The following is a 27,383-nucleotide window of genomic DNA, read 5'->3' on the forward strand; positions in this document are numbered from 1 at the left end:
AAGCAGAAAAGTGATTAAATATGAATAAGAGGACATGGCACAGGAAAAGAAAAATAGATTGAGAGGTAAGACAGAGTATTCTAAATAATGTTACAATCAGTTTAGATGCATTCATAGGGTGAAAGAAAACTGTACCACAAACAATATTGTGAGGAATTGAAGACTGAGACATCTTAGTGCTCTTTGCTCATTGCCTTCATCTTGCAATGGCAATTCTTCTGACTGATGAAGTGATTAAATTTTCAAGAGCATCCCTCCAAAGCTTGGTCAATCTTATTTACAAAATGTCCAATGGAAAGGTAAGGGAACAATACAAGGCATGGTGACAGCCTAAAGACTAAAACAATCTGTCTCTGCAAAAGGTCCTACTAAAAAGTTAAGGACTTACTTTGCTTTCAGCTCAGTAAAAAAACCGAACCAAAACAGCAAAGCAAAGAGCTGACTAAGATGGCAATCAGAAAAATATGAGTACTGTCTATAGTTAATCTGCTTCTAGAAATGGCTATGAGTTGTAAATGACACATTACAGAAAATATTTTTTCTTTTGACCTTACACGTCAGGATAGTTATTACACCTGGAAAAAACTACATTAAATTTAGATAAATAAAAAATTTAATTATATTACTTCTAACAGCTGCACTTATAACCTCAAAAAATGGTTCCTCAAAAGGCTCTTAGAAAGTCTTTATTGACTTAATATGGTAATATCTGTTGCTCCTTCAGGGAATCATTTTATGATACGATTAATTTTATTTATCTGTGCTGACATCTCTCAAGGAAGGGCATGCATGCAACTAAACGAAGTGTAAAAGATTTTAATAGTTGCAAATAGACATGTATACAAACATGCATACATTGCAGTAAGCTTTACATTATGCTTACTTCAGAGGCAAAAAAAGATTCAGAGAAATAGCCAACTCCTGAACCTGATAGCAGTGTAACACACAGTGTTCCTAAGGATCCTGAGGAAAATTTTCTCCACTTTTAGGACAGTCTCTAAAATTCTCATCTCCAGCATCATCACAGCATTGTTCTATTTCCTACCTTCCTCCTTGCCAGACTGAGGCCTAAGAATACAGGTTTTCAAAATTAGTAAATATATCTTAAATATTGCAAGGGATCTTTTCCCCCTTGTATTGTCAACAGTTGCCAACTGGCTTTATTTATAATAAGCAAATAATGTCGTTGAAAAGAGCAAATCCTGTGAATAGCTATTTGAATAAAAGATAGGCAGGCACATGGCTCAACACATGCCTTTCCACATGTGGTCAGATGGTTCAGAATTTGATTTGAAAAGAGATAAGCTGTTTGTGTAATTTCTTGTTTGATTAACACATCCAGTGCTATATCTGACAACAGGGATTTGAGACCCTTCTGCAGTTTTATTACCCCAATATGCTTGCTATAAATTGTTTTATTTTCATATTACTTTACCATTTTTTAGCAATCAGGATGTCCGCATAGTGAGTGACATGTGAGACAGTATGTTTGGAGAGCAGGTTCACATGAACAACTAAGTGGGTTTAGCCCAGATAATTCCCTTAAGCCTCACAAAAGACTGAATGACAACACTGCAGAGGCATTACTGAAGGGCTGGGTAACACTGTCATGAACTTTAAGTTGGAATAATATGGCTAATTCCAAGGAGATTATTTTTAAGTGCAGGTGGCATGAGATTTAGGGGCATTTTGTATCAAATGTTTCATGCAAGCACTAGCACACACCAGTTTCTTGAAATAAGGTATACTGGTTTTGACTGGAACAACAGGAATTGGTTTCATCCACAGCTTTCCAGGTATTGCCTCAGAAGACCTTTCTGCCACCAGATTTTTGGACATGTTGACACATTTGTAACACTGAGATATAATTACAATGAGCTTCATGAAATACACTGCTTTGAAACTGGACGGTGCAAAGAAAATAATAGTTAACAGAGAGAAGTTTATAATATTAATCAACCCTACATTTCTCTGTCCCTGTGGGACAGACCATGTCTTGCCTCAGATAACTGTGAAAAGGCTGAAATTAGAAGCAGCAAAAAGAAGGGCAACATAAGGAGACCTGAACATGCTGCATCTGCTGGACAAGTTAATTAGAACAAAAAATAAACTGTATGAGACAGTACTGAGTATGATCCCCAGTAGCAGTTCCTGGAATAGCTCTACTATATCTTACTAATGGCACTCAGTTGAACTTAGGTATAAATTATAGGGAAAAAACATATAATCTTCACAGAGGAAAAGGTTAGAATTAACATGTTTTGAAGAATGCCTTGGCAGAATTTGTTGCATTGTAATCAAGAAAATGATAAGGAAAATTAAAAACCAGAGAAAAGAGGGCCTCAATTTTACCTTCAAAGGCGTTTCATCTGGAAAAGAGTTCTCAACCAATGACACATTGGTACAAACCTGTAATACCAGTTTTTCCACATATTCCATAACTGGATGTACAGGTGTCCATATAAAGGAGATGGGAATGCTTTATCTACCAAAATTGTTGATTATTCCTATTTCATTGCAAGCCAATATTTTCCCCTTTTTCTGTCACTGGAAAATCATGCATTCTTTTGCTAATTAGTGAGGTATTGTTAATAAAGACAGCGTACCATGGACTTGCATGCAGCACACCTAAAAATGGTCCGGCAATAAAAGTTATTTTCTTCTTCTTTGTATTCCTTTCATTTTGTGTTTCACTTCCAATAATTTCAAAACTTTCTATAATTGAAGAAACAAGGCTTGAAGAGTCTACATAGACATCACAGTTTGATCTTTTCCTATCAGCTCTTAATAAATGAAATACTTGAATGAGAAAGTAATGTTGACAAATATGTGATCTACTTCGAAGATCAGCTTAGTTATTGTCACCTAAAGAAACATTCCTGCAGCAGAATAAGTTCTAACTGTATCTAGGAATGCAACATAGCCAAGAATTTTAGGCCAGATCTCTGAAACAATTTTCTAATTCTAATAGGCTGTGTTTCTTGATTCTCTCAAAAGAGAAAGACAAAACTGCAAGTTTCAGGCCTTTAGGGCTACTTTTGCTTCTGGAATAGGGCTTGTGAGACATAACAATTTCATCAGATATGTACTTTAAAGAAAGATCTGAAGACACTTATAGAAGAAATCGAAGGTGTGAGTCAAATATAACTTTTTCAAAAGTAGAAGAGAAAAAATTATAGTCTATATGTTAAAGATTAAATTCTTGAATTGTACATTCTGGCCTGTTTTAAGGAAAAATGTAGCCTTCTTAGATGAATTAAATAATGTCTCTCACAGTCAGAGGACATGGCATATAAAAGCACTAACAGCTATATTAAGGTCCTCTCCAGTGGAGATAGGGTTTCTAACTAAGAGATAAACTAATTAAATACTTCTCAGTACCACAAGATGAGAGAAAAACTGTATCCTCTTTTACAATAAATGGCATACTGAACTTACTGAAAATGTACAGATTTTCATGGACTGAAAATAAAAATTGTAATGAGGTTACCTTCAGACGTCTGCTGACATTTTTGCAGCATACATGAATCTGAGTACCGACCTATTTTGTGATCTGAAACAGAACAAGAACCTCTGCAGAACTGTCTTTTTAATTTCATGGCCCAATTATACTCAGGACAAGAAGACATAATGAAATTATACGGGTTAGAGAAAGATCCATTATTCCGACTGATCAAGCAAAAATGAAAAAGAAAGTCATCCAGACTGACAATTTCAGCTGCTAGTGTTTATTATGCCAAGCTGATGCTACCAAAATGGCCACAATTTTGTTGCCTTCAATCCTTAAGATTTACAGTTTCAAGAGAGCTTGAGGGATGTAGAAAACAAGGCAGAGAGATCTATATTAGACAGGCATTTCCCTGAAAGCCCAGGCTGCCCTCTCCTGGAGTGAATTATCTTGCACATCTGTGGTCTTAGCTCATGGTCAAAGTTACATGAGGAACATCTCACAAACAACAATCACCTGATCATCAGGTATTCAATTTTTCATTTGTGTTATCTTACAGAACACCTACTAAACATGTATTCAGATGATCAAGAAAGTTACACACATCTTGCCAGGATGGAGTTACATACAGAAATGACTTCCCTGTGCAATGAAGTGATCCCACTTTTAGTATAGTAACTTACTATACTACTATGTGTAATACCTGACATTACTGGGATGTACTGGCCTCCAACTTGGGGTGAAATTCAATGCTATGAAAGCATGACCATTCACTGGGAATTCGAGAATGCTTCTCTGATGTCAGTGATCTAGCTTCAGATAAAGCCCTGAAAACAGGTCACACCAAAGCTGCATTCACATAGTCTGCTCTACACATACTGGAGTAAGAAGTGTTCCCATCAACTTGTTGCAGATTCTTCCACCAGTTAAAGCTCAAAAAAAAGGACAGAGTCTTTATCCTTACCTCAGGCAATCTGATATTGAGGTATCTCCTGCCATCCATGCATGCAACATACATGGTTTGTTTACTCTACAAGGCCATCTGATGCCAAAGCTAAAGCAAATATTTACCATGGTATGTGGACTGTTCTCCAGATAATTGAACAGAAATGTTGTCATATGCTGTCATTCAGATAATACACAGCTGTGGAGAGTTCAGTGTTTTTCTATTTGATAGAAATACACTTCTTAAAAATTGGGACCCCTTTTTCAAATCAGGGGATGTAGGGAATTAGCAAACACCAAGAGTAAAACTGCAATCCCCAAACATAAAAAGGGGTTGATTATTCTTCGGTAGCAGACTACTGAGGTAAAATTATGAAGACTTGAGAATTTGAATAATTATTTTGTTGTATTCATCTCTCACTTTTACTTGAATGATAATGAATCATTGCAAATTTCCTGAAGAAAACATAAAAAGCACTGAAATTGAGTAGGGAAATACTAATGCCTTATTTGAATGGAAGTCTCTGATTTAGAAATCCTGTAAAAAGCATTTTAATTGTTTCACTCAAACGCAAACAAATCCTCAATTATTATTAAACTAAACATTCTTTTAGGATGCAGATCTTCCATGAATTTTCAGAAGATTATAATTAGGTCATATGATGAATTGTACTTGTCACTGTAGATCTCGAAAAGGAAAAAGGAACCTTTCAGTGAAACTACAGCTAGCTAAAGCAGAGAAAAGCTGCAGCACAACACAGAACACTGTTTCTGATGCTCCTTGCTGACCATTATTATTCAAGGTTCAGCTTTTAACATTGTAGATAAGAGACATGCCTTAAAGACTTTTCCAAGAGAGACAATTTTGATCTGTTCTTTCCAGATTTTGTTATTCCCTTTCCACATTAGTACTCCTTGTCTCTTGCAGAGTTACCGTGCATCATCTATCAGTAAGGAGTTGAAAGGAACTAAATGATCAAAATAAAATGTTGTTTTTTTTCATGCAGGCTAATATTCTGTCCAATATGTGATCCTGTATATTACTTAAATAATTCTAGGATACCAGCTGAGAATGGAAGGTGGAATTGTAATTTTACTATAATTATTTAATAATGGTAAATCAATAATTTACTGATGGTAAAATGTACTATTGAAATGCTTGTAGAAGATGGCCTGAACTTCAGTCATTTTGCCTGTTATTTTTTCTTTGCTTTCTAGGCAGAGACAAGAGGAAATCCAGCTTTCACTCAATCCATAAATGAAATCATCCCCAAATTAGAAACATAAAATTCTACTAAGCATGACCTTATAGTCCCAATCTCAGACGAAATTAAGTGTAGTAATTAGAAGTTACTGAGTGTAGTCCATTGTAAATTTAACCAAAGAAGATAAGAGTCAAGTGAACCCAGGTACTATGAAGAACTTTAACAGAACTGCGCAACAGCAGAAATCTGGAGAAGTTAATTGTGTAATGTCAGCAAATTTTCTTTCCGTTTTCTTATCTTTGCTTTTAAACATCAAGAAATATTCTGTATCATTCAACTACCCAGAATAAAATTGTGATTGCTGAAGAGAATTTACAGTAATACAGAAAACAACCAAAACCTTAAAGAGTCAAATGACCCCAGACCTAGGAATAAAAGATACCATTAAAACTAATTATTTCTAGTTAAGTTTGAAAATATTTACTATATCCATCATATAAACACATTCTGTTAGCTTCAAAGTTAGTGATACATATTATCTTTGTTTATATTATATTCCAAAAAACCAAAATTAGTAATTTCTGATCATTTTAACTCTCTCTTCATCAAAGAAAACAGGATTTCTCACTCTTATTTCACAATAGTTTCCTAACAATATAGTTTTCTATCAATCCAGCTATGGAAATAATTTTTTTAATCTTTTAAAAGCAATGCTTTTCAGAATTTTTAAACTCTACCAGTTAGGAATGAAGAGGATTCATCTCATTTCAAGATCAATACTACAAAAGCCAATTGATAATAGCACTGAATTTCAACATTTGTGTTATTTTTATTTTACAGTAATCTACTCCTATTTATATTTTAAATACAATATCCCTTTAGAATTTGATCTGCAAATCCCATAAACTAGCTATCAAAGATATTTGCTTCAATACATCAGCTTTCCCAAATACTATACCCTTCTGCTACAAGTTTAGCCTATATAAAGCAACTTGCACATTGAATTTGAAGGGAAAAAGCCAAATGCTTGCTTTACTGACAATTTCCCATTCCTGAAGTTCTGATATGTGAAAAAGGATATACTTTAATCCTTCTTAAAGCATTTTAATTATGTGAATCTCTACTTGCAGATAAGTCCTTCCCCATTACAATCACACTATCATTCTATTCAACTCTTATCATCAGCACAAATACATTGAAGTTTTACTTTAATGAATCCCATTGCTACTGCAGAAACAACATGCAGTAACAGGTTTCTTAGAAAGTTTCCCTTCCTTATCTTTACTGGTGGTTACATAATGATTTCTAATTACATTTTTTCAACTTAAAACTCTTATTGGAGTGTATTGACCACACAATGGTGAAAGTAGATGTACAAATCATCATAATTTCAAAAGCTACAATACCTAAATTCTAGGCCAGTCTGGAAAAAAAAGGTTTTGTTTATTCAAAATATCATATTCAGGGAAAAATTATGTTTCATAATACTAGTCATAAAATATCAAAACTCTTGTAGAGTAGAAGGAATAAATCAGGAATAATTCAGTGTATTTATGATAAATGTATTTTACTACCAAAGACAACAGCAATTCCAACTTAACCCCAAAGACCTAAAGTTTTATAAAGCTTTGTTGACAGTCAAAGTAAGCTTTTTTTCTATACCTGGATGTTCTTTCTCTTCAAGACTGTATTCCAGAGATCCAAAGGAATAATTAGCTGGACTGATTGCAGGAGTAGAAATAAAACTTGCACAGCCAATGGGTGGGTTGATTTCAAAATAATTGTGGCTGTGATTCATTCGGTGAAATTCCAGAGAAGATACTATGGATGTACGTTGCTTTGGCTGCAAGAAAAATAGAAGTTTGGCATGAAAAATACAGACTTTTTGTACAGTTTTCATTACTTTAATAAATCTATATTTCTCCATTTTTACTGTTTTTATTTGGCTCAAAGGTTATACTACTAAAAATCATTTCATATGACAAGCTGTGGTGTGTAGAGATAATTTCCTTTCAAAATCTGGATAAATCTTTATTAGAAAAAATGCACGTCTGCATTCTAATCAATTTAATTCAACATCAAATAGGCTTTTAGAGCCTTGCATATAATAATTGCAATCATCTTTTGATAAGAAAGGGAGCTCTTCACCAGCTGCATTGCTGGGTACATCTTGCAAAACAATTAGAGCGCTGATGCCTGTATAATGAAATTTACTAAATAATATCGAGTGCCCACCACTCGACAGCCACCCTCTGCTGTTTATTCCATTTATGAATATGCCTCAAATATTCAAAGACTGGAATGTCTGGAAGCTTAAGGGAAAAGTGTCAGCTTCAAAAACATACATGAAAATCAAACTTTCTGCATGAGTTTTCATGGAACAGTTAAAAAACTTGGTACTCCTTTATTTCAAATATTTACTTTTGAAGCAAACATCTGAGCAGACCCCACTTATTGGTTGTGCTTTGGATTGCAGAGTAGTTCCAGAGCATGAGAAACTCATTTCTTTTGGGTGGATCCACACCATCAGGCATAGAAATTAAATCTATATAGTGTGATCATCAGGTAAGCAATAACTTTTTCACTACATGGACTTGTTCCCATTGCACTGCCCTGCTTACTGGTACAGACATACCCTTAGTGCTCAGTATAATGGGTTTTAAGCCACAGACCACTGCTGGTTTGCAATGCCATGCTAAATAGTCTGTTGCAACACTCATTTGGTTCCATACCCAAAATACCCTAACCCTACGATGCTCCTTGCTGCTTCAAGATCAATGACCTGAAAAACTGAACATCTCCAAAACAGAGGAGGGCCTGAATCCACATTTACAGCTGTCTGTGTGTTTATTTCACAACAGAGAAAAATACCTCAGGAAATGCTGCCTTAGAGTACCAAACATGGACAAAAATTGGAAAAAGAGAGTAAAAGATACGTTATCTCCTCGTTCTAGCATGTCAGGCTTAACAGGTCAGAATATTTGTAAGGGTCAAGAATTTGTTCCTTATTGGTGTCAAGACCTAATTACTACCTTTGGGAGCATAAAGATCTTCCTTGGACCACGAAGGTATTCACCTAACTACCTGTTAAAATACAACCTATCCCAGTGGAGTAATTTTCAAACTTGTTTTTGGTCTATTTAATTTTTAGGTTACAAGTCCTGCAATGCTTGTGTTATAAATACCAAACCAGGCTGTTTTCACTAAAAATTCACTCTTTCTATTGGAATGTCAGACAGAAAAATTCAATAGAATTAGGTCTGTATAATGTTGATTATTTCTTAAAGTTGTGTTAGGCACCATATAAATTAACTGTGTCCAGTTAAAACTGAGAAAAAAGGGAAATTTGGGCAATCATCTGGAACTCATCTATGGTCTATGGGTCTTACTTTCTTTAATAATTAAAACCAGTTTCTGCTTTGAAAGCCTGACTCCTAAGCCTAGAATTTCATGGGAGAGTTCAATGAACAGGGACAGACTCCAACATCAAACAGTATGGCTGAAAGTCATTGTTTGGGATCTGAGCCAAAATAACTCTCAGATCAGACCAAAAAAATTCATGTGTATTAATTAAATCTAAATGGCACACTTTTGCTAGACAACAGATCCATGAATGACCTAATTATTTCTAAAACTGAAAAAGATCTCTGGTCATTTAGAAGTATGTTTGTTGCCCTTTCCCAAGCAATGTTGTCTTTGCAGATTTGCAGGACTTCAACTCCTGAGTTGAAAAGGGGACACTTCAAATACCATGAGGTGTGGTATCTCTGGTAATTCTTAATCTGAGACAGTCCCTGCCTAAATGGGCAGCTGGAATGGTCCAGCTTTGTGTCCCAAAGCAGCTCCAAAGGCAACTGCCCTGGCCTTTGTCTAGTCAGGCCTCCAACCACTGTTTTGACCGTGTGCCCCTTTCTTGGAGGCAGCATCTGATGCACCATTTGGCCTTTCACTATCTTATTTTGGACTTGGGCATTATTATTATTATTATTATTATTATTATTATTGATTCAGAGAAACATATCTCAGTTTAATATGCCTTTCCAATCTAAGGCTTCTGCAGAGAACCTCACTCAAACTCTAGTACTCTACAGCATTACACTGCTGCTATACTGTTTGGAGTTAACAAGGTCCATTTGTCAACACGGGCCGATAATTTTTCTACATAATTAGGAATCCAGCATCTAAGCCTTTATAGCTAACTAAGAAACTTGAGGAATTAGAGGAATCTTTTATACTTTTTCTGTGTCCTGTAAAATGTTATGCTGTTGAAGTACACTAATTGTTCATTAATATATACTATGACAGATTCAGTAAACCGGTTTGTGTTGAGTGCATCTCTCTGCCTTTATCTCTCTAAACTACAATTTGCACAAAAAAACCAAACCAAAACAAAACAGTAGAAGTGAATCAATCTTTTTTTCTACATTTAGGATTAAATTCCATTCCAGATTTGAACAACTAAATTTCCAGCATAGCTATTTATATCTACCCTAGTTATTTAAGCTCCCATAGCAGCCAGTTGAGGTCTAGTCAATAAAATCAAGATCCAGTCAATACCATCAAAAGTTTAGAGAACAATTCACCTCACCCCAGTCCCATTGGTACTAATACCCTTGCCTTAGTGCAGGTATCTACCATCACTGCAGATTCCTTAGGGCATCCCACCTGGCCTCCAGCTGCCATTCCGAAGAGTGCAGGTCTCCCCTATATATACAATTCTTGACAGCCTCCATGTGCATTTCAGAGACATCGCTATAGCACCTCAAATGACATCAGATTCCTACTTTTAGGTAACTGCATTGAATCCTGCATCTGTCCTAAGCATGACAGGAGATTTGGTATATAAATCAGACAGAGATTCTTATATACAGAAATGAAAGCAGAGGTGTTTCAGTCCCAGATTTAATCCCACCTCTAGCTCACATCTAGACACACTCTAGAAATCTTTCCTTAGAATCTGATGTCAAATTCCAGCCTTACTGGCAGTAACCTTGATTTGTTGATTGCATCCGCCAAAGCCACTGTTTGTCAACATTTACCAAGAACTGTTGAGATAGGTTCTGAAAAATTCTAGGATTATTTACTATATGGAACATCATAACTCAGTCAGGGGTCAAGATTTCATAGTTGTGAAAGACAAACACAAAACTTTGTCCCAAAGAGATAATGCTTCTTTCGTTCTTTGAAGCCAGCTTTGTCATTACATGCCTTTCTTGTATTACTCCAAAGGTCTGGACATGCTTAGATAACCCTTGTGAAATTCTGGCATACTTATGGCTTCACTTCACCCCAATAAGCATGTTACATAGAATGCAGATTTGTCCTTAAGTAGATTTTTATTCATTACATTCACGTGTTTAATCTACTTGTTATGACTTGTTATGACTCTTTAATGACTGATATTTACTTTTAAGGCATTTCTTCACAAATATTATTTCAGTCATAATAATACCAACCTAGAAAACCCTCACTATCCTATAACAGCATACTAAATCAGGCTAATGAATAAATCTTTTCAATGCATAATCAAAAATATATCAGTACAAATCTTCAAAGATGTTGCAATAATATTTAAATAACTTTTAAATCAGATGTAATAAGAAGAATATTTTCTTGTGCAGTCTGTAGTGAACATGTATCAATGGAAGATATCCCTTTGAAACTGCAAAAACAGGAAAGGCATCAAAATACACATATTGAATTGCTTTTCCATTAAAAAGACAAGTAAGGACTTAATGACTCCATTAATGGAATTTGCATGCAAATTCTGTAATGTTACCATGACTGGCACGTAACACTATGAGCACACAAGGGATCATTCAAGTATTTCTTACAACATTTAGCAGAGGCAGCAGGGCAAAACTCCTTTCTCAGTTTAACACCAAAATATTTCCTCAGCTTTAAAGCATACTCTGCAATACAAGCTTCTGCCTTCACCCTCTTTTATCTTTGGGATTTGTGTACATAGCACAATCATAGCCTTAAAAAAATTAATTCTCACAACACTCTGTACTATGACAGAGCTAGTTGCCTCATTTTACAGATGCTGAACAAGTGCATAGAGCTTTCCCAAGGGACAGATGTGTGGTTTGTTAAAACACTGAGAACCAATGAGCCTAAAGAAATTCTGCATTTGGCAAAACCTGCCAAATTCCAGACGCCCTACATAATGTAAAAACTGGTTTCAGTTGCAAGACATCATGCAGAAAATCTATGATAGAATAGAGAACTGCACCCACTTTCTCAAATTCTAGTTAGCACATAAAATACAGACTTATCAAAGAAAGCAAGAGGCTGCAGCCCCTTCCCCCAGGCTCATCTCACATATATAACACTGTGTGAGTGCACTTATGTGGCCACACAAATCCCTCATTTTGATACCTGCCCAGATGGTTCCATTCTTTCAATTCTCTGATCAACTCACTCCTTCTTCAGAAATTTTTCTTTCTCCAGCTTCCTTCCTTCTAAAATCTTGCTCTAATTCTATACACTTATTTTCCCTTTCATAAACTCACAGAATGGTTTGATTTGAAAGGGACCTTTAATGGCCATTAGATCCAAACGCCCTGCAATAAGCTGGGACATCTTCAACTAGACCAGGTTGCTCAGAGCCCCATCCAATCTGACCTTGAACACTTCTAGGGATTGGGCATCCACAACTTCTCTGGGCACCTCTCTTTTTCTGTTTTCTCCTATCCATTGTTACACTCCTTCCAAAGCTACTTATGTTACTCTCAAAAAACCTTCACAGTACACAGTTGATGCCAGTTCTATTTGGTATTCCAAAATTTGCTTTTCTGCTTTCTCTGTGGTTTTGTCACCAAGATCTCTCAAACTCCCTAATGGTCCTACCTCTACAACGACTTTACAGTCACTACATCCCTCTCATTGTCCTTCAATGCATCCAATTTTAACCCCTGTCCTCCCTTTCAAATACAACTTTCACAACACTTTTATGGTTTCTGTCTTTTGCCTCAACATTCCAGCATACCATCTCTGTTCCTATCTTGGTCTCCTTTGCTCATGTACACTTATATAAAAGCCCAAAACATTCAAAATTTTATTGGTAAAATACATCCTGTTACAGGACAGGCTTCTTTGTTTTCTTCTGTCTCCAGTTTGATTTGCAGAAATCAGTCCTGATACATTCGCATCAGTCAGTGCTGCTGTCAAGAATTATTTGATTTATAGGATCTGAGCTAAGGTGATCAAGTAGCCTTGAAATTGCAAAAACTGGAGATTACAATGCATTTGGGTTTGATACATCTATGTCACCTAGAAGTGCAAGACTACATTGAATTATTACTAGACTACTGAATCAATTATTCTGTCAAGCCTCAAAATACCGTGTTGAACAAGCTCAAGACACATTTTCTTTTTAATATGGTAATATAATTTTCTCTTTTTTCATTTCACAAAACTTTATCTTAAATTATGGCAACAATTAAAAATAAAATATAGGCAGTTTCAGCACCCATCTTGACATTGTTGATTTTACTTGTCAACATTTTAATTTAGTTTAAGAGCAGAAAGCAGAAAATACACAGAGGCTGGTAACTAATACATCCCAAGCAGCCACATCAAGGAGCTTACAGGATCATGAGATTTACCAAAAAAAAAAAAAAAAAAAAAAAAAAGAAAAAAGATGCTTTCACTCTTTTTTTTTTTAAGTGTAGGTCCTTTATGATACTAAAAGCATAATGCATTCTAAAACTAAACTAATTTTTAATGACATCATAGAGTCAAATCCTAGGAATTTCTGTTTGATTGACTATTAATTTAGAGGAAGACACTGCTTGCATCCTGCATGAGCAGCAAGTGCATACTACTTTACAGTAATCTCATGGTCCCTCAGCATACTTGGATCCTTCCCCTGGCAGTGACATGCTCAGGAATGACACAGACTCAGCTTTTCTGTATAACCTGTGGTCAGGAAGCTGTGCTGTGTGACTCTGGGTACCAGACACACACAGTGCTTTCTGTTCTCTGCGCACATTATCCTAGCTCTGCCTCAGAAGTCCTCCATTGGAGTACGTAATTAAAGGTCAGAGGGCTGCTGCCCCTTCTGCCTGTGGTCTTATCTCAGATGACAAATCAGACAGGACAGTAAGGGAAAAAACTGATCTTCCCCCAGTTTCTATTTTCCTTGCCTTCTACTTTTATTTCAGTTGCAACCATATTGCAGCTGCGGGTTCTGAGGAGCAGCAATCCTGAATGCCAAAAACTGCAACACCTTTGGAGCGGTTTCCCTCTTTGACAGATGTGACCAGATTTTGAAGATACACAAATATACCTACCCTGGGAAAACACTGCTTGAAATGAGATTCAAATAGCAAGAGATAAATTTGATAAATAAGAGGAATGCCTTATTCCACAGATATAAAAATTTCCTAACTTTCAAAGATTTAAAAAAAGTGTTATTTTTGCTGAAACAGTTGGAGAACGGATGTAAGACCATTTTCTTCAAAAAAGCTCAGCTTCCAGCTGCTAGCAACATCCCATTTTGACCTGTAGATTATGAAAATTGCTTGTATGATATATTATATTTTTATATCATAAATTTTGAAGGGCCAAGGTGATGGCTCTTTTTTTAAGCTGCATGCTACAGACAACATGCACGTGTGAAAATGTGCATTATCAGATGATGATAAAGGCTTACTGAATAACTAAGGTGCCCAAACTCCCCCCCTCCCCATACTACACAGAAACAAAGGAAAATGTTAAGAATCTAATGTAAGAAATCCACCAAGGTACTATAGGTAGGGTTTTAATCTTCCAAATTCTGAGTGTGTTACTGTTTCCAAGCATTATGGGTACTAGGGCAGGGAAACTGGCATGGATTTGTTCACACCCCTACAATTAAACTTCATTAGGTGTCAGAGAAGGGTCTTCAAGGCAGAATTATCTACCAAGAATGGTGCTTGCTCTATGCAAATCACAAATGAGGCCTGAAAGCGGATATGTTTGGAGAAAGAAAATTGTACACTACCAAAATTATATCCAGGACTATGTCCATAATTCAACAGTGTAGATGACAACTTCGTGGAGCTAAAAGCTCATTTTACTAGCATAGATGTGCCTTTCAGTATCTGAACTACCTTTAAAAACAGTATTTCACCTGGTCTGTTACAAGTTCATATAGGAAAAATGTTGTATATTTCTTCATTATTTGTGTTTATATTGAATCAGGAATCACAACCTAGAGAATCTCTCCAGGCGAGTAACCAACTTCAACCAAGAAAGACATGCATGTACAAGTGATATTCTAAAAACTTAGCACTCTTGACAATAGAGTGTTATTGTGCTTTAATTTATACTTATGTTTTAGTATCCTGTTGAACTGTAATTAAATGCATTAACACAAACTGTTTGCTGTTTTCATTAGTACCGTGTACTGGGTAGATGTGTTTATGTTTTCATATCAGCTCTAATTAAAATATCTAAATAGAATTATGTTTTATAGTTACTTGTCAAAGGAGATCTCTTACTATGCATCTCGTTAATAATATTTTGTTTAATGTTGTTATTAAGAAGTCCATTATTAAGAATATCCATTATGCTCTAAGAAATTTTTGTTTTTTTCAAATATTCTCCTCTGGAGCTGTTACATGTCTTCTACCCATAAATGCTGTGGTAAAACGGGTGGGTGTTGGGGGGAGGGGTTGTCGGGGGAGAGGTGTGCATAGGAATCGGTCTGGTGTCCAACCATAGCCTTTTTTTGTGTTTGCTACTCAGTATTCCAGAATAAAATAATTTCATAATGTCGGTCCTATTTTCAGCCATGCATGGATGAATTGCTAACCACATTTAATGGCATTGACAGTATACCTCTTACTCTGCTTTGCTCCCTTTTTTTCAAGGGCTATTTAGGAGCTTTATTTTTTATTCAACATCATTAGAATGAGAAGACATCAAACTACGTGCAGTAGATTGGTATAGACATTCTCTGTCCCACAGAGAATAATCTGAAATATATTTACATACCTAGAATCAAGGTCACTGCTGTCAACCACCTTAATATGCTTGCAGCCCTAACAGATACACACAACCTTGGAAACACTCTGACATCCAGTAAAAATCTCCAGACCAGGCACACAAAGGATGAGTCCTACAACTACCCATCTGCGGACTGCAGAATAAATCTTTATTTTAGAGGGTTTGGGGAATGCTCAGCACCTTCCAGAACTTCATAAAAGCATGTACACGGGAGTATGGCTTTTACCTTGGTATGATGGGTTTGATCCCCCACAAAATCATAACTCTCAGCAAAGTTTTTTTAAGTTTTATTTGCCTCTTGTGCTAAGTATGGACACAGCACAAAGTGCAGCACCAAAACACAGGAGCAAAAGAAGTGTGCACCTCAACAGGAAGCACCGTGTACCTGCACAGTATTTCTTCACTGTGGTTTTCCTGGTTATTCCCTGCCTGGCTGAGCATGTTGTAAGTGGAGCTTACCACATAAAGCAGCTCATAGGAGAAAGAAGGTCCTTGCACTCCAGCTGTCCAGTGATCTCATTCAGAGAGTGGAGAGAATTTATTGCACAACAGTGTTCTCCAGCCCTCCTTTTTATGATAAAATGTAACAAAACAGATTTTGTGTGTGTGTGTGTGTTGCAAAACAAGTTCAGTAGATGCAACACAGAGCTCTCATGGTGTTGTGTACCGGTGCAACAGCCTGCAGCAGGGATTTCACTGAGCTGGCAGAGACAGGAATGTGCCAACTCAAGCCAAATGTGACGAGGCGTGCATTTCATTTGTGAACAACTAAGGGAACCACAGCAGGGTGCCGGCACAGGGGAGGAACCAGGTGGAAATAGTTTCATTGTTTCAGCATGGGGAAGCAATGACACTAATCAACTTGAAAATCCTGTTTATGTAACCATTAGTTCTGGAAATTTATTTTCTGGAACTGTGATTTTCCAGAGTTTCCTCTAAAACGATTTTTTGTTTGATTGTTTGTTTGTGTTCGAAGTAGTTCCTGCACCTATCTGCAAAAAGAATGACACATAATTTCATTGAATGTAAATTATTATCACTTCTTAAGTCAATTAGGGAGGCTCCAGAGCACTCATCTCCTACAGCTGTCCAGGCTGATACAGGGAGTGGCATGTCACGGTCCCTGTCTTTCCCTATGCCTAGATGAACCACATATACACAAGTGACAGGTACACTCTGCATGCAAACACAGTTGTACATCTGGTAGCCCAAACAAGTGGGATAGGTCTGTCAGAGGCAGGATTCTGCTAGAACTTGCAGGAAAAGGAGACAATTTTTTTTGCCCACTAATGTTTAAACTATGAGCTGCTATTACATTGATAGATGTCTTAGCCAGATGAATGAGGAGCCATAGCTTGAATTGCAACTTTGTTTACAGAGGTTAAAAAAAGATAAATGGGAAAAAAAAATGCTTCCTGTAAAGACAGCACATCCATATCGAAAAGAAGAAAAACCCAATATTATGATTAATAGATTATTGCAGATCTTAGCAATAAAACCAGAAAGAATAAGATTAGAAAATTTCATCATGTCAGAAACACTGAAATTCTTTGTTCCTTTGTCCTCCTACCAGAAACCCTCCTTATAGCATTTAAACAACACTTTTAGGGAATTGGGTTATTCACATAAAATAAGGAAAATACTAATTCATGGTAGATAAAATCAAAGTCACTTTTAAATAACCCATATTTAGACATCAAAAGCTGTACCTACAGTACGCCATTTGAAACATATCTTTAAAAGACAAGACGACAAAATGCAAACGCTGGACTACATTTAATAAATAAATTTAAAGGTGAGAAGTCAGAATTCAGTTTTATGAGAATTGGCCCAAGACCCTCAAGTAAATAACACTGGCAAAAGAAACAGTCTCATAGGAAAAAAAAGTGCTCTTTCTCCCTCTATGGATATAGTTTATTTGTTCAAATGGAGTTGAACAAATAAATAAGGAGAAGCTTATTAAATTTAGTAGCTAATACAAAAAATACATGAAGCATCACAAGCAGTTCAATTTTGTTCAGGCTTCATCCAGACTGAGAGCTGCAGGAACTGCTATAGAACAAGCTCAATTTTACTATCACTTTCTAAAATTACAGTCTGATAAGGTAAGTTATATTTTACTCGATGTACTAATGTAACTAAGTTAAAAGTTGAAGAAACTTACCTACTTGTTCTCCTACCACATCTTATTTTGGATCCCATGTGCTGTTAGTATACACAGAGGCACATGTCTTTAATTTGAAAGTATATTTCTTTCTCAAAGTCTTAATTAACCAGCAATTCATGAGTTAAAACCTTAGGAATTCTCATCTGGACAATCATAAAAAAATGATCAAGCAATCCCAAACCTGAGCTAAATTCTGTTTAGTTCTTTTCTGCATATATGCAACTTTTCAAAAAACCTTCTTTTTCAGAGACTGACCATGGGAAAATTTGAAAAGAAGAAATTTATTTGCAAAATACTAGATCACAGGTACAAGCTATAGCTAAGGTGCACAGACAAAAGAGCACACAGACCCTCAAGATACTGTTAAGTATGCCAGCCTCAGGACTGAAGGTAGTAGAGGTGGGTGGCATTGTGGCACTGAGCTTAATACTGCTTCTGAGAGCTGTCTCTCCAGGGTATTGCACAGTGCCAGGGAGATGCACCATCTACATTAAAATGGGCTTCAGCTTTAGCAATAGTACACTGGATTGAACGGTTGAGACACATCTAAAGAGAGTTTAAAATAGATCCCAGAAAGCAATGGGATCTCATAAGGGATGAGTGGTAGGGTCACAACAAACTGCAGGTTTGTCATCTCAAAATTAATCATAATTAATTGAAGAAAGGACAAGTTTTCAGAAAAGTGAGTGAAAGATTGGGAGAAAATAGAAATTCCCAGCCATGTTTTGGGATATCATGTTTTTTCATAGAAGAGGGGGATAATTAGGGCCAGGTAAAGAGAGAACTAGAACGAAAAAGACAAAACAAGTTTTGTCTGAGGAATCCCTTAACTGATCCAGGCCCATCAGGATTCACCCTTTGTGCATGAAATTGTTTCTGCCTTATACATCCCATCTATGGTACTTTCACTCTGTGAGCTGACAGTGCAGTATCACAGCCTCCCTCCTCTTCAGGGACCCCATGAAGCAGCTGTAGCTGATGGGATCCCCCAAAAGATGCACATGGTCTGTGAGGAGAAACCACTGTACTGTGCTAAACCTTGCATTCACACCAACATCTACAAAATCTGTCATGTGCTGAAGCACTGCCATGATGTGAGCTGGCACACGTGCTTAGGAAAGGCCAAAGAAAACAGGAGGCAGAATGACCCCCACCTCTGCCTTCAAACTTCAGGTTTCTCTTTTCCCCCTCTCTGCCACTGCCTGTCCTCACCACACGGGTTGGAGGAAGGAGTCTTTGGTCCTCTCAGCTGCTGGTTCACAGAATCACAGAATTAATTAAGCCAGAAAAGACCTCCGAGGTGATTGAGCCCAACCTCCAACTGAACACCACCAGGTAAACCAGCCCGTGGCACTAAGTGCCACATCCAGTCTTTTCTCAAACACCTCCAGGGATGATCACTCCACCAGGAGTGATCCATTCCAATGTCTAATCACTGTTTCTGTGAAGAAATTCCCCCTTATGTCTAGCCTAAACTTCCCCTGATGCCGTTTAAGACTGTGTCCTCTCATCCTGGTTGCACAGAAACAGTGTTTCTCCTCACTGCTGGTAAACCATTATGTGTACAACCCTACAGGAAAGATAAGTAAGCCTGTAAATTAAAATAACTGTATGTGTTGAAAGACCAGACTTCCCTGGCAATTCCATCCAAGCTGCCAAAGCCTGCCTCATGCAAAGCTGGCTGCTGAAGAGTTACCCATTCTGCCTTTCACTGGTACTTTCCTGTGCTGGATGCACAAGACATGAAAAAGGGAAAGAAGTGACAGCTGTTTTGGAAATCTATATGATCCCTGGTTTAGATCTCTTAGAAATCAATTTATTTTGCTAGAAAAATGCAAAGAGGCCCTGGCAGCCAACAGAAAATTAATTATTGTGCATACATTGTGTAACTATTCATTAGTTTTGCATGAGTGGTGAGAGGTCAGTCAGGAATAGAATCCCATTGTGTTACCCTTCAAAGAGCTTGCCATGTAATTGAATGGAATAAAGGAAGTAAATATGCAGGCAGAATTAACACTAATGGTTAGCAAACAGCACATTGCGAATATCTACAACTTCTTTGTCTAAATTCTTGAGTTGAGGTCTTAGGGGAAGGTGATTAGATAAAAAACAAAAACAAAAATACTGAGGGATGTGCATAAAACATTTAGAACAAAGAGAAGCACAATGGGATCTGAATGCTGTAGCACATCCAGCTTCTCGTGTATTAGCACACAGACTTACAACATACATTATGCCTGTCTGCTGTTTTCTGCATAGGGAGCATGCCATGTGTCCGGCCACGTGAGAGACATTTTAACAAACGTGGTAAAGTTCTGACCATATATATCACAGAGCTAGCTTTGTTCTGCAGAACGATGAGAACACTGTGAGTCAGTAAATTGAATGATTTAAATTTGAAAATAGCTTCCCAGAATCTGCTGAATCCATTCAGAGTTAACTAGCAGGAGAACATCACCGTTCAGCGTTCTGGGTCCATCTGTTGGCAATACCATGATGGAAACAGCTTTTTAAATGCTATTTTCAATAAGCTTTCACACAACAGCTTGTTTCAACAATATTTCATTACCTTTCTGTTTGTTTGCCGCCTACTATAAAAAACAGCTTAGAGGGAAGGAGGCATTTCGGTACTACAGACTGATGTAGGGTGGGAGGGACAGAGAGACTACAGAAACAAGCAAAAAGAGAAACAACTATAAAAAGAAAAAAGGAGAAGCTGCTGTTATTTTAAACCCCCTCCAATCTAAATTTAAACCAGCATGTGGAACTTGATCTGCAGTGGTGTCAGAAGGGGATGGTCTGCACCACCCAGTCACTTGAATTACTGTACAGCGACAGTGTCAGCCATAGGAAGCCAATGGCTCCCAGACAGAAATGGCAAGTGCACCTGGTAATTTCCTTTAATTCTGCAAGACCTTCTGAACTGTGTGCTCCAGTGTGCTCCAACAAGTACCGAAAGGAAGATTCACCTCCAACACTGTAACAGTCACTTGTGTGGTACAAAAACAACCTGGCCTATGCAACTCCTAGGAAAATATCATGTGTTCATCAGCTTGTTTTACTCTTCAAGTAAAACAAATGCCAGTGACTTACTGATGAAACAAAGCTTGCATCTGCTTGCATCAGAGTGGCTCAGTTGCAGGGATCAGCTCAGCAATAAAGAACAGATGGCTGCACTTGAACCCTAAATTAGTAGGAGATGAAGTTCTTTTGGTTCACACTAAAAAAGTTTCACAATTAGTCAGTTCAGCATGTAGTTGTCCCAGGTAGCTTTGGCACACCTAATGTCATGGCTTTTTAAACAAGGAAATAGATCATCCCAAGGTTTCTTCTGACTTACGTTACGCTCTGATCCCATGATTCCAGAATAAACTCCTCTATGCTGATTATCTCTACACTACCGAATCAAGTTCCAACATGTATTGATTTTAAAGTTTTGATTTAAAAGAGCTGCACTCCTTAAAGAATTGTATGGAGCACTCAAGTCTTACACACATTATGCATTCTGTTTCCCAAACAATATTAGATATAGGGATAGTTAGGAAGGATGGAAGTTCATAAGCAATACTATGTGGGAAAGTAAAATAAAAAAGGCATGAAGCATTATAACTTCATGCAAATGGAGATGCAGAAAGAAGAAAGTAAACCTGAAAAAGTAATATGGAAATAATACTGATAGAATCAGAACCTAACCTTGAAAGAAAACCAACAGTATGCAAAAATACAAAATACTGCATAAGGACTTCATTCATCACTAGCGCTGTAAGAAATATATACAGATATCTCTCTGTACATTTGGGCTCATTCATAAAATATTTTATCTTCTTCTGCTACTAAGATTGATTCTTAAGTAGAAAAAGTATTTTGTGTTCTGTTTATGTCTTTGCCCTACTCAAATGCGTAAAGCCATAACATCCTCTTAGAATATGTGCATCGTAGCCTGCTATTAAAACGAGAAATACAACAAATAAGAGGATGCTTATGGTGAGCACCTACCTGAGGACGTATGACTTTCACTATGTTTTTAAGTGCAGTGTCTGGTGATGGAGGAGAGCAGTCAGGTGTTGGGCCTGTAGAGCTGTTTCTATGGTTACCAGATCCTGGTGTGGTAATTGCTACCTGAGGTGCATTATCTGTGAATAAAAATAACACCTATGTGAAATTACAAATACTTCATATATTTTAAAATACAAAAGAAATTTGAAAACAGAAGGTTACTCAGGACACTATTTAAACTTACAAAACCTAATATAATTCAAATATATTTGTTAAGGAATATATTGCATATCTACACTTGTTTTTTCAGCCCATACATTTATTCTATGTTAAGGCAAGATACAGCATTTTCTCAATACCTAAACAAAATGATGTGGAAACCAAGCACGACTATTTTACTTTCATTACCTTGAATTACTGACTGTGAATCCAAATATTATCGCTATAACAGGGGTGAGTTGAGAGATTTATAATGCAACTTCTAGCTCATCCTGGAAAATCCTAACACATACAACCCAGCTCTACATGTTAAACAAACACATACTAACTTAGAACATGCTAATAGCCATCATTGACAACTTTCCTTAACATTGTGATCAGCATAACTGACCAGCAAGGACTAATTACATGAAAATATGCTCAGTTTCTCAGGTAAAATTTTCATCCTCCATAGAGCTCTGCACTGCAGTAGCTTCCTTTCCAGCAGTACCTCAGCTAGATAACCTACAGCTGGCTTAAAAATACCTGCACACCTGCATGTACATGGGAAACGCCTCTTTGGACGTATTTTGCTCTTACCATTTTATGGCACTCTGAAGGATCATTAAAAATACTTAAAATATCATTCTTACCTTCTCCACAAGTTCTTAATGCTGTTTGATCAATGTAAAGTTAGTGAAAATCAGATCAGAGGATAGACAGGATGATGAAATAGTTTCTCAGCTGTAATAGTAACCAATCACTGGAATGACTTAGCAGAAGGCCAAAAACTCCACATTACTTCATGCCTTTAGAATTGTAAAAGTAATGAAATGCTTTAGTTCAGATTCTGGGGAAAGTGCCATTGCCTGTGCATGGCTGTGGTGGTTATTAGAGTGTCTGTGAGTTTACTGAGCACCTTTGTCTGTGAGTCGCAAAGACGTGCTCCATGCTCCTAAATGTGCTGTTAGACCTGAAGCTCTGCATCTAGACAGTGATGTCTCATGTCTGTGGGCCTCAGCTGACAGACTATAGGGTTCACAGAAGAAAGCAAATTTATTTGTGATTGTGGTGGTTCTCAAATATGTGCTTCCCCTCTGTGCACAAATCCACTCCAGAAAAACCCAAACACCAATAAGCAAGAGCAGCTGGAGAATTTTGGCTGACCAACTTCCACAGGTACACACATAAGCTCCTCCATCTGCACAAGTCACAAATGCCTCTATGAAAGCCATGACAGAAGCTTCCCTCTCTCAGTCCTACTAACATGAAAGAATTCTTGGAAGTGTAACAGAGATATCAAAGGCAAGGAAATATCCAGTTACATTAACAGAGAAGGTACATTAACATAGGATAGAGGGGAATAGTTTCAGGAATGTAAACTTTATGGCCTTTCCACCTTAGACATACTTTCACAGCATGGGTGACTCTAGGATATACTTCCTGAAGATACACTATGTAACTGGATGAAGTCTTAAAGTTTCTAATCAAATACAGACTGACAAATTATTCTTCTAAAACAAATATCAGGCAGGAATGTTTCAGCAATACTGATACAGCACTTACTGAAAGTATAAACAAAAGTTTAGATGGCAGATTGGCAGACATCCAAAACGGAGCCATCCTGTAGATAACCGACAGAGGGAACCCTCCCCGTCACAGAAACAGAAAAGCACAACTTTTTTTAAAAGTATCTCATTGAAATTGCCAGTCCCTTAGATGTGCCATCTTACCACACAGATGAGTTCTTCCTGAACCATCACAAGTGTGCACACAAAGCTTGGATCTGAAGTGTTTATTTCATAAAGTAATAGATGTGTGTTAATATGATATATCAAAACAAATTTTAAACAGCCTTAGAAAGGAATTGAAAATGAATTCTCACAATAACATAATCGACATGGAAGAATTTTGATAGCATTTTGGAAAGCCTTAAGGCTCTCATATTCTTTCCTGCCTGACCTGGTGTCTAACTTTAAAACTGTTCACATGTACCATGTAAATGAGTATTCTGTGTTTTGAAAGCCCAGCTCATCAAAGGAGGGATAGGGATTTCACAAGAGGACACACCTCTAAAGCCTTGCGATACTCTAAAAACCTCATAACGAGGAAAGAGGCTGGATATGAGTAACACCTTAACTGAGCTGAAAGTCTCTTTTGCTCCAGAACTATGAAATAGCATCTTCTTTCACTCTATGGACAGATAGAAAATCATCAGTGAACCTCCCTTACTGAGCAATCAGAGTTACTCTAAGAGATCCCTGCCCTGTGTTTGGGGAGACACCAAACAAGGGACTATACTACTGTCAAGAAATGTGGGAATACAGGCACCATACAGGAAGGTAAGAAATAAATTCCAGAGTGAGAAATGCTCCACATGAATCCAGCTAAGTGTACTTAGTGCACTTATGTAGTCACTGGTGTGAGAAACAAACAGAATGAGGGTCTCTGACAAACAGCTAAAGCTATAAAGGACACCAACTCCTCCGTACTTCAGCAGACCTTGCCTTTCTGTCACTATTTCCCTGTGAGCCTGTGTGGCTGTGCTTAGCACAACTGCCCTTGAGCTATTCAGCACATGAAACCCTTGCAAGTGCAATCAGGGAGTCTTGCCAATGCAGAAGTATCTCAAGGATGGATCACTCAAAGGACAGATCGTAAGAAATGCAGATTGGTGCCGATGGTACCAAATGCAGTTGTCTGCCCACCAGTTTATTCTGTTTCAAAGCTTTGTCAAAAGTCACCTCAGCTCAGTTTAACCACACTTTAAATACACAGAAGAAGGTAACAGAGGAGTCAAATTATATCAGCAAGATTTTGGTCTTTGCATAGGAAAGACTTCTTGTTGACCATGTTCAATAGTAGTTCACTGAAGGCTAGGTTTTGCCCCTACATACAGTCCCACTAAGTGGCATTGAACTGACTGGGAGTGACATTCTTGGAAGGAAAACTTATTGGAAGGCATACAAGAGGGGGAACAGGGCTGTTACATGCCCCACTAGACAGCTGAGAAAAAATTCTCCAGCTTCAGTGTGTGAATACAACCATAACCAATTCAGCAACATACACAATATGCAGCTATCTCAGAAAAGAGTAGTTACAGTCTGTCTTTCCAAGAAAAATTAAGTGGCAATACAGAAAAAAGATCATGTTTATAGAGTCTAAAAACAAAACTTTACTTTTTTTTTTTAATAAACAGCCCAGAAAAAAACATCCAACTGCTCAGTATTTCATGCTGTTCCTTCTTTCTCAAGGGGCTAAGTGTCTGAAATGTAATGGCTTCTTGTAAACAATTTCTTTATTGTGGACAGCTGTTTATTTTCACAGTAGGATGTTCCCATTAAGCAACCAATAATGATTTACTACCTGGGTCTGCTCCATCAGAGAGAGAACAACACCATCAAATTAGTTCCTGCAACCAATTTAGAGAACCTGTCGGTTTACAAATACAGTACTTACAGTTTCATTAAGAGTATCTTTGAATATATTTTATTTGGAATTAAATTATATAATAATAATGTTTCCATTTTCTCTGGTGACAAAACTAAAGCAAATTTTTTTCCTCTTCAGTTAACTATGATGACAACACTGCAAGTTTCAGAAAAACATTTCATGGCAAATAGAACTTGGAAACTTAAGAACCTACCAAATTTACCTAGGAAAGATTAGGTCTCATGCTGAATTTCTCATGGGGCCAACAGGGAAGTATTTAGAGCTGTCATTCTCTTCTAGTTCCGGGCTCACATTGCAATAATCTAGATGTTTCTGTGTAAATCAGATAAAATCAGGCTCCAGGAATCATCTAGCAGCTAAAAACTAATGAACTGCAGCATGTTCTAACAATATTCCTTCCTTCCTCCCTCCTGTCCCAAGGTCTACGTAATTGGAGCTTATTCTGATTTTTGCAAATGCTTACTGAGGACTTGACATTCTCCATTTTCTTCATTTCAGGGCAAAGGAAATAGAATAGAACAAAAAAAAATATATGAATGTGGTCTTCTTTTAGTATATTGTAAGAGCAAACTAAGGTGTTATTCTAGGGCTGTCTTCTAAGATGTCAGACAAAAACATCAATATCTTAACTGTTTAACTGAGATGACTAAAAAAGTCATGCCCAGGGAATTCTGCCTTTTCCTGTGCTGTGTGCCATCAGTAGTCAGTTTCACAAGTCTTTTTTCTTAGGGAACACTGCACAGAGAAAAATGCCCTCATGGATAATAATAGACCGCAACACCAGAGTTCAACAAGTGCTTCATCGACATTTTCATCCCACTCTCTATGTACTGTGAGGACAAACTGCTCACTGAAACTTTTCTAAGAGATATTTTTTTCTCATAATGTACTCAAAGAAAAGGCACTAAATGGATATAATGCCACAATATTAACTATCAGGCAATACCAAGGACACCAACCAGAACACTTACTACAGCCCAGCAAGCAAAATATCAAAAGCCAGACACAGCCCATGTTCCAGAAATATAGTTATAATTAGATTTCACCTCAGAAATAAAGTTTTAAAATGGAAAACACAGTTAATCTAGTTTTCCACTTTCACTGCAGAAACATGCTAGCATCCTTATCAAAATTTACAGTTATGTGTGTATTAGCTGTTACATCAGTTATTTCTACAACTTAGTGTAATGGCAATGGATCAGCAGATCAAAAAAAGTTCATCTGCATGACACTCCATTTAGAATATATGTGGGTTTGAACTTTTAGCACTATATAGCAACTTATTTATTCTACCAGACACCCCCACCATACACACTCCTCACAACTTCCAGCTTCCAGAAGGACCCTATGTTTTTGGTGCCCACCTAAAATGAAGCTTCAGATCCGGAAGGAATCTGGTTTATGTGCTCCAAAGCTGTCCTGTGACTGAAGCAATAAATAGTAACTGCAAATGATGATTTATTTCATATTCACATCCAGTGCTCTGAGCCAAAATGCAAATGTATACTCCTCCTATTTTATTTCCATATTCCAACTATTTGTGGAGTCACTTAAATACTATTCTCAGATTCACAATTTGCTATAAAAATGGAAGAAATGTGTATTTAACGTTAGAGGTATGGACCACTAATAACCTAGAACTAGATTATACACTACACACCTAATGCTGTATTTAAATACATATACTAAATTCCAAAGCATCTGTAAAGATAATACTAGGCATGAACAAAATACTTAAAGCACAAAGCCTACTCATTATGACCTTGTAGAGATTTATACTATAAACTCAGGGCCTGGATAGATTTGTACACTGCAAATCTGGGAGAAGAAAAAGACAGGGGTGGAAAATGAATGTGCATGAACACAAAAATATATAACGATACACCTGCACACATGAATGGACCACAAATCCAAAGGCATCCTATTATTGGTAATAACTTCCTCAGGCTCTGTTCAGTGTAGAATATTTCATGCT

At 37.1% G+C, this 27,383-nt stretch overlaps 1 protein-coding gene across 8 annotated transcripts in view; it reads right to left on the reverse strand.

Annotated features, from left to right (window-relative positions):
* Window positions 1-27,383, reverse strand: part of ANKS1B (ankyrin repeat and sterile alpha motif domain containing 1B) — a 413,633-nt gene that overhangs the window by 251,290 nt on the left and 134,960 nt on the right. For all 8 annotated transcript variants that reach the window (XM_010410776.4, XM_039571472.1, XM_039571471.1 and 5 more), the window contains exons 11-12: window positions 21,758-21,894; window positions 7,261-7,441 (exon numbers count right to left, since the gene is read on the reverse strand). In XM_010410776.4, the coding sequence (XP_010409078.1) occupies window positions 7,261-7,441; window positions 21,758-21,894 (318 nt within the window). The remainder of the gene's footprint in view (window positions 1-7,260; window positions 7,442-21,757; window positions 21,895-27,383) is intronic.

Source organism: Corvus cornix, chromosome 1A, assembly GCF_000738735.6.
Source record: "Corvus cornix cornix isolate S_Up_H32 chromosome 1A, ASM73873v5, whole genome shotgun sequence".
In the NCBI taxonomy this organism is placed as follows: domain Eukaryota; kingdom Metazoa; phylum Chordata; class Aves; order Passeriformes; family Corvidae; genus Corvus; species Corvus cornix.